Below are 15188 nucleotides of genomic sequence, written 5' to 3'. Positions count from 1 at the left end.
CCACACTTGAACCACAGCTGGACCACAGCTGGACCACAGTGGACCACAGTGGACTACTGATATAAATACAGAACAGACAAACATGAGAAACACACTTTTATCTTTGGATCTTTTGGAGGTTCCTACTTGTTAGATTCCATGCGCTGCCTCTTTTTTCTATGTGCTCATGTTCGAGCGTGCGTGTGAATGTGTGTGTGTGCGTGTTTATGTTTACATTTGAACACCTGTGGATTTTCAATAAAATATATGTGGATGTTGAGGATTCAATCAATGAGGAGGATTTTGGCAAACAGATTGATACATTTCATTCAGATTTAAAACTCAGCAGAGACTAAGGCAGACGCATGTCCACACATACACACATGTACACACACACACAGTCAGCCAAAGGCAGACATGGAACCCAGACGCTGAGATAGAGACAGAGATTGGAGCACGTACTCCCAACACATAACTCTCTGAGTTGAGAGACTGACCTCAGGACATCTAAAGCACACTGCTACTGAACTGGAGCTTAGCATAATCTCTTTTTGGTTCTCATTCAAGTATTTTCTGAAAAAGAATAAGAGACATAGATCCTTCATGCGGCTTAAAACTAGATCGTTCTTCAATCATTTATTACTTAAAGAACAGGTTGTGCCTCCCCCCACCACCCCCCCCCCCCCCCCCCCACAGTCTTTGCTTCTACAGATAAATCAAGGCAGGAATGTATTTCCTGAGAGATGAGGTTCAAACCTCGGGCTATATGTAAGGCTCTGCAAACGTAGACAACATTTTAATCTGTTCTGACTCACGTGTAAATCTGCTGTAAAGAAGGAAATTGGTTTTCAGTTACTTGCCCAAATCATGGTGTTGTGAACAACGACGCAAGTCCTGTCCAAGACAGCTGCAATGACCAGCCTAAGAAGTTGAGTATTATTTAGTATTACACCAAAGTTTGTGAAAACTTCTTCCCATATGAACATGAAATACACTGTGTAAAAAGGACAGTTGTAGACACTACTCGCATTTCTCAGTCTCTCCCTCCTTCCCTTGACCTTTGATCTTCCTGCTCTTCGATTGACTCTTCTTATCTTGAAAGACGCAGAGGAATCTGTATTTTTGAGGTCAACCAGACGACTCTGGCTACGTTAAAACCTGCTCCCCGAGCCAGCAAAGTTATCCTCTCCAAGACTAATATCTGTTGGCGAGGCTAGAAAATTAGCTCTCACTCGATCACAGCAGCATCTCAGTCTTTCCTCATCTTTCTTGGCAGTCCCGCCATCTTGCTCACATTAATTCTCTGGAGCACTGATTGTGAACATCTGTGTGGGGGATCCTCAGTGTAATATTTAATATCCCAGGAGCTGTCAGAGGCCCAAACCCCCACCAGCCCTCTGGCCGAGCCGGCCCTCCCCTCACTTTCTTTTCTTTCTTTCTTTTCTTTCTGTCTTTCTCTCTGTCTTTCCCCACATCTTCACCTTATGGTTTTGGTATATTGTCATTACATAAAAATAACAATAATTATCACACAATGTGGGCGACGTCCCGAGCAAGAATCTGAATGATTTTGTCTGTACAGTAACCTTTAGAATGAGTTATGTTAGTCCTGTATGATATAAAAATAATCTTGGACTGGATGTTGATGCTTTGGTAATATGCCATGCTAGGGATGTTACTTTTAGGATGTCATCGTAACATCACAGGTTTTGTGACATCACAACAGAGTGATGATACATAATTCAAATGGAACAGGAATTCCATTTTGCCTGAGCCACAGTAGGTTTTTGTGTATGAGGGAGTCAGTGAGACAGTGTAACTGTGAAATCAGCAAGAGGCATCTGTTTTACTGGGACCTAAAAACCTGTAGTACTATAAACCCTTAATCCTTGATTTTCATGGTTGTTTCTTTTTAGTGTTTGCCTTGGGAACTGATTATGCTCTCCTGTGTTATGATTTCATTATCATAAATGCTTGCTTGGCTTCCCACATTTTCCACATTAAAAGCTGTGTTTGCATAAATCTTTGGCCTGGGGAGGCTGCGCAAAGATTAGAGCTAATGTGTTTCATCTGGGAAGGTGGCAGAGCTACGCACTGACCTTTCCAGTGGCTTGAGTAACACAGGGCTCTGATTGGCTGAGACAGCCTGATCTTGTGGTCTGATCGCATAGGGCCTTGTTTGAGGTGTCGCCTACTGAACTACGATTGGAAGATCTCCATCTTTGACTCTGACTCTGACTCTGACTGTTTCACTTGGAGGCCTCTGCACCATTGTCCTTTTCTGCCTCTGTAACAGTCCACTTGGTTGATGCCACACCAAGACTTCGATCTCCCCTTGAATATTTCTCCCTCGACGATCCATCCAATAGGGCTGATCTATCAGAAAAGATCCTTCAGACTACCTCCTTCCCTTCATCCCATTCAACAACCAATCTTCCTTGACATCTGTTTTATTTACACACATACACCAATTATAATTGATTCCCAAAAAGCAGTGGCATTTCACCCATTGACTGAAATTATATGTCAGATCACTCAGTCTGTCACACGCACATGCACACACACACACACACACACACACAACCACACACATACACACAAACAAACTGCCAGTCAAAATGAACCCAAGCTGTGACTGAAGTGACAGTGATAACATTTAGACGACCTTTACAGTAATAAAGGGAGATAAACATCCCTGATGTATTCTCTCTAACATCTTGGTTGCTTGTTGAATTGATGATCAAGAATGATCCTAACAGCACATAAACAAAAAGTTGTAATTGAACACTAGTATCATAGAAAGTTACACGATTTACGGGAATATGTTCAAATTTGTCAGAGACAACAGATGCTCCATTATACATCTGCCACCATATTACAATGACCCTAGAAATGACTCTATATGTATTTGGCTTGAACATGCATGTCTTGCTGGCTAACAGCAGAGTGTGTGCTGAGAGGTCATATGTTCTCAGTGGGTGACCAACCAAACTGTGAATTCAACGAACTGCCTGGTAGAACCTTCAGATGAAGGGTCTTGACGAATCTAGGGTGTGCCCCTACATATGCCATGTCAGAATAGGCACGTACGCTTGACTATTTGAAGTTACAATTTTTTTTCTTTAAGACTTCTTCTAGAGGAAAGTAAATGAGATCATGATTTGGTATTCACTCTAATGTATTATTTATGGAGGGGCTGTGGAGCAGAACCTGCACTAGAGAGGGACAGCTATTTATGGCATGGAAGCAGCAGACGTATTATGATGTGTGTGTGTGTGTGTGTGTGTGTGTGTGTGCGTGTTTGTGTGAGCGTGAGTTAGGGGGTAGACAGACAAGGAGAAAGCAGATTAAGGAGGAAGGTATGCTGGGCATTTGAAGAGATTTACAAACATTTTTAGATTTATAGACCTTAAATGTCACCTTAAATGATTTTTAATCCCACTCCTCTGCAGAATCCAAAACAGCAGACAGACATTAAGACAGTAATATAGGCTTATGTTTTTTGTCAAGATGCTGGTTAAAATCAGGACTCGCAACTAGTCTGATGAAACTTTCACGGCCCTAGGTATGTATTCATCACAAATTAAAATAATAGTCTTTCTCATTACTTTATTTTATTGTTTACTGTCATACATAATATATATACGCCATTGTGCCGGAATTATTCAAATTTTTTAATGACAAGCTTCGTAGCGCCACCAGAAGAGTTCTTCTGTACTCTTTGGCGCCACTTAGTGGTGGCCTTGCAACTTCCTCCATTGGGTGGAAGTGACGTTGGGCATTAGAATCACCTCCAATCAGGATTCACTGTGCACATTTCGAATGTCAACGGAGTGGAAGACGTCGCGGCTAGTTTGTTCTCAACCCATGTTATCAATACGTAAAATTGTATTGAATAAACACTGCTACTTCTCAAAACAATAAGGTCAGTAGCCATTAACTATTGATTAGTAGTGTTATTGTGACTAGTCTTCGTCTGAAAGACGTGAAAACAAGTTTGTGGCACAGTGTATACTCCGACTACTCCCTGCATATCTACATCATTTTGCGAACAAGCTTCTAGTAGCTAGCCTAGCTAGTGCTAGCAAAACGTTATCCAGAATCCAAATACATTTTAGAGCTAAGTTTGATGGACAAGTGGCAATATACTAACATGCATTTTCTCTCGTCTATCGCTTTAGCTACGTTTTGTTACAGAGGTAGCTAGCTACCTACATACATCTCAAAACATGGCTAGGGAGCGGGGGCAAAAGAAGTCTTTCCAGCAGAGTTTGGAAGATATTAAGGAGAAGATGAAGGAGAAGAGAAACAAACGGCTGGCCAGTGCTTCTGCAACAAACAGAGGACGCTCCAAAATTATCAACAAAACCAGCGGTGAGATCCACAAGTTAATACTATGACACTTCTTTAAACTGCTTACAGGTTCGAACAGCTAGCTAACGTCAATAACAAACGTCCATAAATGTTAGGCCTATTGGGTTTTCCTACTTTTTAAAGTTGTTTTCTCTCTTGAACAGAGATCTTATTGGGATTTTTATTTTTGTTTGAATTGTTTATCACTTGTATTATTGTTTTTATTGATTTTATGTAAAGCACCTTGAGCTACAATTCTTGTATGAAATGTGCTATATAAATAAAGACTTACTTACTTACTTACTTACTATAGTGATGATCCAACTACATTTCCCGGTCCCCTTTACTCCTCTTCCTCCAGCGGGCAATGTGAGGCAGGTCATCCTGAAAGGCGTGCAGCTCAACAACAAGGCTCTGGCTTTGGCCCTGCAGGCGGAGAAGGAGAAGGTACGCCAGGCTCAAGGTGTCGTTCTGCAGCTGAAGAGGGAGCAGCAGGCCCTGTTCCTTCACCTGTTGTTGCTCAAGAGGAGGCTGAAGGAACAGGAAGCTCAGACCAATGCCAAGCAGGTATAGACAGCTAATGTTTGTTTATTTTTATTTTTTGTGTGTGTGAAATAAGTAGAATATGTGTGCTGCCTCTTGGGGGGAAGTAATGGCTTGCTCTCTTTTAATGTTGTGTTAGTGGTGTGTGTCTGAAGAGTACAGATTACAAAGCTAATTCACTGTCCCTTCTTGTCTTTTTCCTCGCTTTCTGAATTCGTGTGGACGCACGCAGGTACTGGATGAGCCTCCAAAGCCAGGGTAAGTAAGCTCACCCGGCATGAATCATCACAGGATTTTGACCAATCCTCTGGGTCTGTCTTGTCCTCTGATGTTTACAATCTCAATGTTTTCATCCTCGACCAGAAGAGTGTTGAGCCCCACCAGCCTGGATAAGCCTCTGCTCTATGTGGATCAAGTCCTCAGCTCAGGTAGAACTATCTGCCTTCTATCTAGTCCAGACTCTTTGCTTTACTCCATACAGAGAAATATATTGTCAAATTAATTTTGACAATTAATTTGTATTTAGTTTTCTCAGAACCTCGGGCTACTGAAGGGGCGGGACAGGATGACGTGGTCGTACAGCTGGCTTTGCCCCGCACCGTTGGCGTCAGGCGGAGACGGGGAGAGAGCAGGAGACGGTCTGAGCGCGTGCGGGAGCGCCGCTCCATCGGCGAGGTGAACCCCGGCACGGCTCTGGAGGGTTCTCTGGAGGGCCCGGTGCAGGACCTGGCAGGAGCCCCAGCAGAGAGCCCAATCCAAAGAGAGGGGAGGACCAAGAACCACACACAGGAAGTGGAAATGGAGACGGCTGAACCGATTGGCTCAGAGGAGTTTGAACACTCCACCCCAGAACCACCACCTCCTAAACCAATCAGTCAACAGCCGCCTCGGAGGAGACAGGCGCAGCCTCCCCGTCCTAAACCTGAACCTGCAGCACGGAAGCCAGAGAGGGGGCGAAAGGCCGACCGCGCTCCTCTCAAGAAGCCCTGGGAGAACTCTAAACCCAGAGCGCGCTCCAAAAGCCGCGACAGGTCGGCCACGCGCTCCAAAGCCGGAGCTACGGCGGCGCCTGCACAACAGGGGGACAAACTGAACACATCTCTTGGTTTTAATGACACGTTCGACTTTGACTGTGAGGAGGCGGTGCACCTCACGCCCTTCAGGGGCAAAGCTGAGGATGGCCAACCAGCCACGCCCATCCAGGAAGACATCATAGAAAAGGGGCGGGGGCAGGCACTGGCTCCGCCTTGTTCTCCTCCAGAGTCCAGTTCCTCTTCGTCAGAGTCAGAGGATAGCCCTTATGTTCCTCAGAGGGGTGTCAGGAGACTGAACACGTGGGAGGAGCCGGTGGCCGCGCCTCTTCGCCGAGGGCGCCCCCCAAAAGCCAGCCGAGAGAAGGAGAACCTCTTCCCTAAAGCTGACAACGTACAACGTGGTGAGCAGCTGCTTTGGATTGATCTTCTACAAGATCCTGCATGTGCATCGACATTCCCATCTAAGTGTGGTCATTGGTCGAGTCAAATTTGACTGTGTTGTAGTTTTGTCACGTTAAAATATAACTCTATTCATCTCCTGTGTGTATAGTCGCCACTAGAGGAGAAGAATCCAGTCCCAGACCTATGGTGTCTGTGGAAGAACTGCATCTCCCACAATCCCCTGGGTGTGTCTTTGTTGACAGTCCTGGTCCAGTGGCAGAGGAGGCAGCAGAGAGCCAACCAGGTGAGTGGACTGAAGCAAGCTAGTAGTAGAGTTGATCAGGAAGGGATGATGACTTCTGTCTGAGTGAAGTTAGGGGGAGAAGGATGGTGATGGGTCTGATGTGTTCCAGAACCCCAGAGAAAGGAAGAGAAGGCTCTACTTCCTGTCACCCCCGGTGTGGAAGCAGAGATGATGAGGATCGACGACGTCCTGTCCACTTTCGGCGATCCTCCTTCTCCGCCCCACGCCCTGCCCACAGTCAAGCCATGCAGGCGAGGTGAGGCCCAGTCTGATGTGGGGAATCTGGTTTATGGAACATCTCTCGTTTCTCCAGCCTCTCAACTCTCTGGTCAAATGCGCTCACCGTGTCACTCGTCCAGTTCACTTCTCCCCCACTCTTCTCACTCTTCATCTCTAAACACACTCCTGTTCCTTCACCACTTGTGTTTCCCCAGGTGGGCTTGGTGTCAGGGCAGGGCGGGGCTTCAGTCTGTGTGATATCACCAATGTGTCCCCCGCAGCATATCGCAAGTTCCCCTCCACCAGCTCCCGCCCCTCCACCAGCTCCCGCCCCTCTGACCGGTGCTCCACCCCAGTCCCCGCTCGCAAGCGCCGCTGCACCATGACGGTCGACTACAAGGAGCCATCGTTGACTGCGTCAGTAACTCAATATATACAGTAATACATTACGCCATTGAAATGTATGCCTTTCATATATGCCTAGTTCATTGGCTGTTTCTTTACAGGTCCAGAGATTAGATATTTTAACATTCTCTCTCCGTCTCTTTAATTGTCTTTTTGCTCCCCTCTACCCTAGGAAACTCAGACGAGGAGACAAGTTCACAGACACCAAGTTTTTGCGGTCTCCCATCTTCAAGCAGAAACCCAGGAATTCGATGAAAAGCAGCCAGCAGCCGACCGAAAAATACAATGAATCGTTCGTGGGTTGTCTTTAATGGCTTCATTCATAAAGAACTACTTTGTCGATCTTACATATTTAAATGTTTTTATAATCTTTTAAATTAATTAATGTGAAGTGATGGATGGCAGCTGTATGTTTCTTTTATGTCCCTTGTCTTTGAAAATGTGAACATTTATGACTTGAGTTAAGTGATATCAACCCTCTCACTCCCTCTCCGATGACTTTGACTGATACCAGTAAGTAGTATTCATGTGGTAAACCGCTGAACTGTGGAGTGCTTTTTGATGACTACTGTAAATATGTATGGCCTTTGTGTGTTCAACGGGCTGTCCTCTCTTGTATATTCTGCATTGTGTTATGATAATAAATACACGTTTGGTTGTGATCCATAGAGGATTGTGTAAATCATGTGACGATTTGAAAAATAGAGTCACGATTCCCCTCTATTTTATTCAGTCTATAAAATAGGTTATTAATGTGTAATTAATACCAATAGTACAAAGGTCATGAAATAACTCTTTTAGACATATTACAAAATCCAGATCTTTTCCTAAAGTTTTAAAAGTACAAACATATTTTTACAAAACAGCAAAACTACATAGTATTGCACAATCTTTATCTCCAAAGTACAAATGTATCAATCTCCATCGGTTGGACAAAATAAGAATAAATTAAGACTTTCTTGAGCATTATTCCTTTAAATTACAGCACATAAATAAGAATAAACTCTACAGACTTAAATTAGCCATTAGTTGATAGCGTATATTTCTCTAAACCAGCACCTTCATAAGTTACAAGATGCCTTCATTTGCTCATAATTGATGTTGAATACTTGCTTGAAAAATAAATAAGTGCATTTTGATGGTCAACTCACCCCCTATGGGGCTTTAGACAAGACATTAAGCTGGGTAGCTTTGAGAAAATCAGCTTCCCATTCTCTGAATTCAGAAACAAAAAATATATAAATTGAAAATATACATTAAGTAATTAAGGAGCTTTAAAAAGAGTTAAAATTTGTACAGGTTTAAAATTACATGTTTTTCCTTGTTTTGGCAGGATGAACTCTAGTTAAACAAACTTGATCTTGTCGACAGGGACATGTGTCACACATGGTATCATGCGTGTACTAGCTGACGTGTCGAGTAAGACACAAACATAAACAGTCAAATTTAAGAATTACTGCAACACCAGTCAGAAAGAATCCCATTCTCCCCATCTCTCGGTCCAGTTCTTCACAGGCAAGACTTTTAAAACTGCTCAGGTAGGGTACATGAGTGTATGGCATTGATGACCTCAGTCAACATTGAGGCAGAGGGAGCAAGAGAGGCAGAGGCAGAACCAAAACTTAAGGGCAGACAGATTGACAGCAGAGGAACAGAGAAGTAGCAGAAAAACAGGCCGGTAAATCCCAAACTCTCCTTCCTATATATATCTATTCTACTGACAAGAAAAGGGTCCACTCTCACAAGGAATCCTTTCTTCGATCGATCACCAAAAACACGCTGGAAAAAGAACGAAAAGCACTATGCTCTTACACCTTGTGCATCCTCTCACCGTGCCCCAGCTCCTGGCTAAACCAGTCCTATTTCTCTATGAGGCCTGCCTCCTTGATCTTGGTGTAGAAGAACTTCTCCAGTAGGTTGGCACACTTGTAGTACTCACTCTCGGGCGGGTTATACTCGCGACAGTTGGTAAAGATGCGCTGCATGTCGGCCATGAAAAGCTTGCGCGTGGTGTAGTACCTGCTCTTCAGTCGCTCCGTCATGGTCTTCAGATCTGAAGGAAACCGTAAACACGACCTTCACTGGACCTCTCTTCAAACCAGAGGCGTAGCCACGGGTAGGCACAGGCCTACCCAATTTGTTCCAAAAACGAAAATATCTCAGAAGAATTATGCACCGGGTGCACATCGCAAAGTAAATAAGTAAAAAAACTGAAAAGATGCCTATCCATATTTTTCTAGGCCTACCCAAAAAGATTATTCTGGCTACGCCCCTGCTTCAAACGCATTTACCCAATAGCTGTGTGACGGTATATAAAAGCTGAAAGTTTCGAAGCTATACCTAAGCTTTGGACCACCTTGAACGGCAACCCCACTCACACATTGTTCTAGTGATACTTATTATTACATTATTTGTTATATCAGAGGTGCGCTGTTTTATTCTGTCCCCTGGGAAACAAATCCCTGTGCTCTATACATACCCATAGGGAAGCGGATCACTTGGTAATAACCAGGGGCTTCTGTTTTTTTTACAGGCTCCATAAACGGCCAGGCGTTCGGGTGACTCTGAAACAGAGAAATTAGAGACTAGCATGTTGTGTGTGTGTGTGTGTGTGAGGGGGTGTATGTGCGTGTTTGTGTATTACCTTCACGTGTTGCAGGATGGTCTTTAGGGTGCTATACAGTTGGTCTGGGTCTTTAAGCTCCTTCCTGGGATCAAACAGGAAATAAGAAGTTTAACTTGCCTTATTTCCTATCCTCAGTTATCTAAGACTAAGCATTCCTCATTTTACAACAATTTATATGCAATAAAAAAAATGCATGAGGTGACACTAACCCTTTGCCTACAGGTTTCCAGCCAGTTTCACCTGCATATAGAAATGAGTTGTGTTTACCCAGATAAGTTGTTTCCTTTTAATCCAATAATGCATTACACATTCTCTGTATGTTTGCCCTTAAACAATGAAGACTACGAATGAATTTTTAATATGAATTAAAAGACGTACGTATCCCAGGAATGCTCTCGATAGGAATCTGCCTAACTCCTTCCTTAAAACAGGAAAGTCCAGGGTAGACCTTTCTGATCTGAGCCTGTTTCCTCTCTATCAGCTTCTTAATGATCTGAAAGAGAGAGAAAGAGAGAGAAATAGAGAGAGAGAGACAGAGCGAGCACATTTCATTTCACAAACGTTCACATTCTCTCTCTCGTCCATACACACGACGACACACACACACACAAACCTCTTTCTGTTTCTTGATGATGACAGAGAACTCTGTGTAGGGGATGCTTGGGTTCAGCTCACAGCCCATCAGAGTGGCGCCCTCATAGTCCTTAATGTAGCCCACATACTTGGCCTTTGGGACCTTGATATCTTTCGAGAACCCCTGCAGATAGAGACAAATAAAGGGAGATACTTGTGACTAACATGAATAAAATAATGTAGGCTATCATCCCCCGTAAGACATACTGTAATAGAATGTTGAGTTTTTTGTACCCAATGATATACTGACCTGCTTCTTGAAGTAGCCAATGGCGTACTCGTCTGCATAAGTCAAGAAATTGAGGATGTCATGCTTGATGTGGTATTCCTTCAGGTGGTTCATTAGGTGAGTGCCGTACCCCTGTAACCACAAGCCACTGTGTTCAAATTGGAAAACTGACCAATGACGATGAGAACATTTTAAAATCTAGCCAATAAGAGCTCAGTCACGACAGACTGACCAATGGTGAGAAGCAGGTCAACGTACCTTGACCTGTTCATTGGAGGTGACAGCACAGAAGACAATCTCTGTAAAACCCTGCGATGGAAACATGCGGAAGCAGATCCCTCCGATGACACGGCCATCTTTGATCAGCGATAACGTTTTGTGCTTCCTGTTACGAAAGGAAGTTGAGAGGAACGACGACATTTACAGAAACAAAATTTAGCTCTGAGCAGAACCTCTTAATGTAGGTTGAGTCATTTTACAAATGCAGCTAAACGGTTAATACATGCGCCCATTAATGTTACAAGGCACTTTTTAGCAATAAGCACTAAACAGTGAGAAGCAACGAGGCCCAGTTTAATTACTTATATCATGATACAATTTTATCTGTGGTAAGGGTTTTTTTCAGAAGTTACTGCTTCACAACTAATGCGTCACTAACAAGACACTAATGTAACTGTTAGGTTTGTTTGTTCTAGGTACATACGGGTCGAAGACCAGGCGTGTGATATACTCCTTGGGCATGCGGGGGAGCTGGTGGGAGAAGACATTCTGGAGGCCCACCAGCCACATCAGGATCCTCTTGTTGGGCTTCTGGTTGAGCGAGTTGCCGATCACGTGGAACTCGATCACGCCCCGCCGCTCCTCCAGGCGGGCTGCCTCGTCCCTCGCTGAGTGGGCCGACAGCAGGCTGGTCTGGAGCCACCACAGCACACGCCTCAGCCATCACCATCATCATCATCATCACTTTGTTATGCTGGTTAGAAATGTGGGTGTAGTAGAAAAAGGGGGTTATTTGTGGTGCTGCTGCTTGCGATTGTCTACCTCTGGTACGGCACCAGGGTCGGTGATGGTTGCCATGACTTCGTTGATGAGTTCCATGGGGATGTCACCCACGATCCTGGGCCTCTTGCTGTCATCGTGGGGGAGGGGCTCCGACGGTTTCCGCTTCTCACCCCCTACACACACACACACACACTTACGGTTTTATTATACCCATTACATTTATGTGGGAAGAGTAAATATTGTTTAGGATTCATAAAGACTAAGGATAAGTCTATTACCTGGACTAGGATCCAGGACAGAGGCAGTCTTCCTAGCAGGACTGACACTGCCACAACTAGACGGGTCCACTGACACTGGGCTGGGGCTGTAGTACAGGGGCCTGGCCACCGGGGGCGCGCTGATCACTGTCAGGAAACGGGATGGAATCACACCACAGGCATGAAGCACCAGACTTGAATCCTGCACTTGCATGAATGTTTGTGTGCGTACGTGTGTATACCAACCAGTGTGGACGGGGATCTGTCCTCCTGAAGAACCAGCCAAGAAGTCCTCGCTCCAGATAGGAGAGCTGTGGCTATACACCTCTTCTTCCAGCATCGACAGAAATCTGATAGGGGGAGGAGGGGGGGAGCGGTGGGGTGGGGTGGGGGCACAGCCATCGCATCACAACACGGAGTGCTTGTACGTCTGAGTGTTTGAGAGAGAGCGAGAGAGACACACTCACTTTGGGAAGTGCGTGAGGATGAGCGTGCGCTTCTCAGGGGGCAGCTTGTCCTTCTCCTGCCGGGCTTGTTCCAGCAGCTGCTTCCTCATCACAGTGAACACGGAGCGCAGCAGCGTCCTGCCGAAGATCTGCGTGGTCTCGTACCGTGGCAGACTGTCACAGAACTGAGGAACGTTGCAGTAGCACAGCCACCTGCAAGAAAACACACCGTGACCGAGCCCGATGAAAAACGCGCCGGGGTCTGAGACACTCCCCCGTGTCATTTCCTGTCATCACCCGCTCTCGCTCGCAGGCTAACCTGGTGTAGTTGCCTTTGTAGCCGGCCATGTCGTCGGCGGGCGCTCTTTGGCGTCTCTGCGAGGGCGTCTCCAGCTGCCAGTAGTTGATCTGGTTGAGGAACATCTTGGCCAGCTCCACGATGGTCTGCCGCTCCTTAGACGGGAGGTGGCTGAACTTGTACTGGACAAAGTTATTCACACCCTGGGTTAGAGAGAGACAGAGAGAGACAGAGAGGGAGACAGAGTAAAAACAGAGAGAAACAGAGAGAGACACAGAGAGAGATTAGATTACATTTAAACATAATACTACTATGAGATTAACGGTATTTATAATGAAATGTTTATATTGACCTGTTCGATGCTGGGTTTCTCAAAGGGAGGGCTCTCTCGTGCTTCCACCATGGGTTTGCCCATCTGGAGGATGCATTTCCTCAGGAGCTACAGAGCACAGACAGATCAGAGTCATCATCCCTCCTTTCCAACCACAAATTCATTCAACTCACCTCATCAGACATCAAGATAGAGCTGTCACAATACCAATTACTATATAATCTTTGAAAATGTAACAGATGTGTCGAGGGTAGTGTTATAACGACATTTGCATGTTATTCCTTTTTACGGCTAATACACAGAGGCTCTATCCTGTTTTAAAGGAATGGCTTTGTAATGGTGAGTTGAGGCCTACTTTGAAGAGGGAGAAGTAGACTTGTTTGGTGTCTGCATCTTCCTCCTTGTGGACACAGGTGTAGAGGTACTCCACATCCAGGACTATGCCGAGAAGTCTGTTCATCTCCTCCTCTGACACATTCTCAAGGTGGGTCACATGGTCGCCTGAGAGAGAAAGAGAGAGGATTTAATGGAGACAAAGATCAAGATTGAGAGTCACTTTCCAGTTCCTTCTAATCCCTTTGTACCAAGAGATTCCAGTCCGCTTCCCCATTGCCCCCCTTTACACACACACACACACACACACACACACCGCCGTGCCCTCTCTGTCATACCCAAGGTGTGGGAGCAGCTTCGACAGGGATCTTGAAGGTTGACAGTGTTGAGATTTTGGTCCGTGCGAGGCGGTGTTGGAGGTGGGTTCTGGTTCTTCCAGCCATTACACTTACAGGCACCCTCAGCCTAGTTGGTTTAGGCACAGACACACAAAGACACACACCTTTGATGAATATTAGAAATACACATTTTCAGTTCAATCTAATGCATGTTTTCTTTGTTTTGTTTGAACTTTTTCACAAAGAGTAGTGATTGACCAGGCCTCAGTGTGACATGGGGAGGAGGGGGGGAGGGAGTAAGGTGAGACGAAATGACCCAAGACAACCTATGATAACCTCGTTGAGGACCAACCCTCGGCCTACAAATGTTATTTTTCAGCTGGAGCTGCGCACATGAACATGCGCCGAAAAACAACAAACTCCGCCCCCTCAGCAGCTGTCACCCTGTCAAAACAAAGACATCGTCTCTCGTTGCGGATGATACATCAAAGCACTAAATCCACATTATATTTTACCACAGTAGGGTGAGAGACGGTTCGCAAACACACTGTCACTTTTCCCGTGGAATTAATTATCCACCACACTCTCCTCTCTAGCCAGTGCGCACGCAACTACCTAGCGTAAGCTACTCCCTCTGTGTAACCTGAAATTGTCAAAGCGCCAAGTTAATGTTTACGTTTACCTCGCCGTCCGTCTAGAAAGCACAACTATTGCATTGTAATGACAGCTGATGCCTCTGACTATCATTCTGAAATGTTACTTTATGTCTCTACTCGCAGCCTACCTTTACGGCTTTCGTATAACTAGTGCATATCACCAAATGAAAAATCTTAGTGCAGCAATGGCTTCCTTTGCTGCGCTAGCATTTTATATAAAAACAATTACAAGCTTCGGATGCACAAGCTCCAAAGGAAAAATCTTCTAAAATCGGCACTAAATTCCCAAATTAAGCAGTCGGAGCATACTTTGCAGGACGAATACACTCCGAGTTTTTCCAGCTTCTTTGGACGCGGGGAGGAGCGGAGCTGCGCCTTCTTTACGGCGATACGTGCAGATCCTACAGCGGTGCCCGAGCTCTCCGTTCCTCCGGATCCTGGACCGGCCGGAGCCGAGCCGGCCGCACCTATGGCCGGGGAACCCTGTTGAATCCCCGCGCTCTCGGACATCCTTGATACCGAGCTCAAACGGGATCCCCGACCCAGGATTTGAACGTTTAGGTGTCCGGTTCTCTAATTCACAACCGGAGGATCAGACATGGCGCTCATCCCTCTTTTCAATTTGTCATTGTAGGTCCGGTTTCCTTCCACTAGGGGACACAAAACGGATAGGCCTAAATCCACTCATATTCAGGGGAGAGGTCACAAAAAATAACCATAACCATTTGTAGAAATAATTTCAAGGTCAAATGAAACCAGGATTTCTGATTATATATATTCAACCTGTTAAATGAGCAATTATTGAATGAAAAACGTACGCT

The 15188-nt window shown here is 45.2% G+C and overlaps 3 protein-coding genes across 5 annotated transcripts in view; 2 read left to right on the top strand and 1 right to left on the bottom strand.

The window, feature by feature from the left end:
* LOC134040985 (zinc finger protein 385D-like) overlaps positions 1-259 on the top strand; it is a 9830-nt gene extending 9571 nt beyond the window's left edge. The window contains exon 8 of the mRNA XM_062487205.1: positions 1-259. This exon is cut by the window's left edge and continues 255 nt beyond it. The gene's annotated coding sequence lies outside the window, so the exon portion shown is untranslated.
* A 3500-nt stretch (positions 260-3759) lies between these two features.
* Positions 3760-7880, top strand: sgo1 (shugoshin 1). 3 transcript variants are annotated; one of them, XM_062487195.1, is made up of 10 exons: positions 3760-3904; positions 4161-4353; positions 4694-4899; positions 5108-5133; positions 5242-5303; positions 5411-6310; positions 6460-6594; positions 6704-6850; positions 7029-7230; positions 7391-7880. In XM_062487195.1, exons 2-10 carry the CDS (start codon positions 4209-4211, stop codon positions 7527-7529), a joined length of 1962 nt encoding a protein of 653 aa, XP_062343179.1. In that variant the 5' UTR covers positions 3760-3904; positions 4161-4208; the 3' UTR covers positions 7530-7880. The 3 variants fall into 3 exon arrangements, with proteins under 3 accessions (XP_062343179.1, XP_062343180.1, XP_062343177.1); XM_062487196.1 differs by having other exon boundaries at positions 5239-5303; positions 7095-7230; XM_062487193.1 differs by having other exon boundaries at positions 5239-5303.
* Positions 7881-7925: 45 nt separating this feature from the next.
* kat2b (K(lysine) acetyltransferase 2B) lies at positions 7926-15005 on the bottom strand. The gene is made up of 18 exons (XM_062487182.1): positions 14677-15005; positions 13712-13838; positions 13396-13541; positions 13062-13148; positions 12731-12912; positions 12433-12624; positions 12212-12315; positions 11987-12112; positions 11748-11881; positions 11410-11618; positions 10965-11091; positions 10728-10838; positions 10458-10601; positions 10223-10337; positions 10054-10084; positions 9863-9926; positions 9698-9782; positions 7926-9271 (listed from the first exon to the last, which is right to left on the bottom strand). The coding sequence occupies exons 1-18, from the start codon at positions 14875-14877 to the stop codon at positions 9078-9080; spliced, it is 2379 nt and encodes a 792-aa protein (XP_062343166.1). The 5' UTR covers positions 14878-15005; the 3' UTR covers positions 7926-9077.
* Between the last annotated feature and the right edge of the window lie 183 nt (positions 15006-15188).

This window comes from Osmerus eperlanus, chromosome 20, assembly GCF_963692335.1.
Source record: "Osmerus eperlanus chromosome 20, fOsmEpe2.1, whole genome shotgun sequence".
NCBI lineage: Eukaryota > Metazoa > Chordata > Actinopteri > Osmeriformes > Osmeridae > Osmerus > Osmerus eperlanus.
The sequence above is the reverse complement of the archived record's forward strand: the minus strand, read 5'-3'. Positions and strand labels throughout refer to the sequence as shown.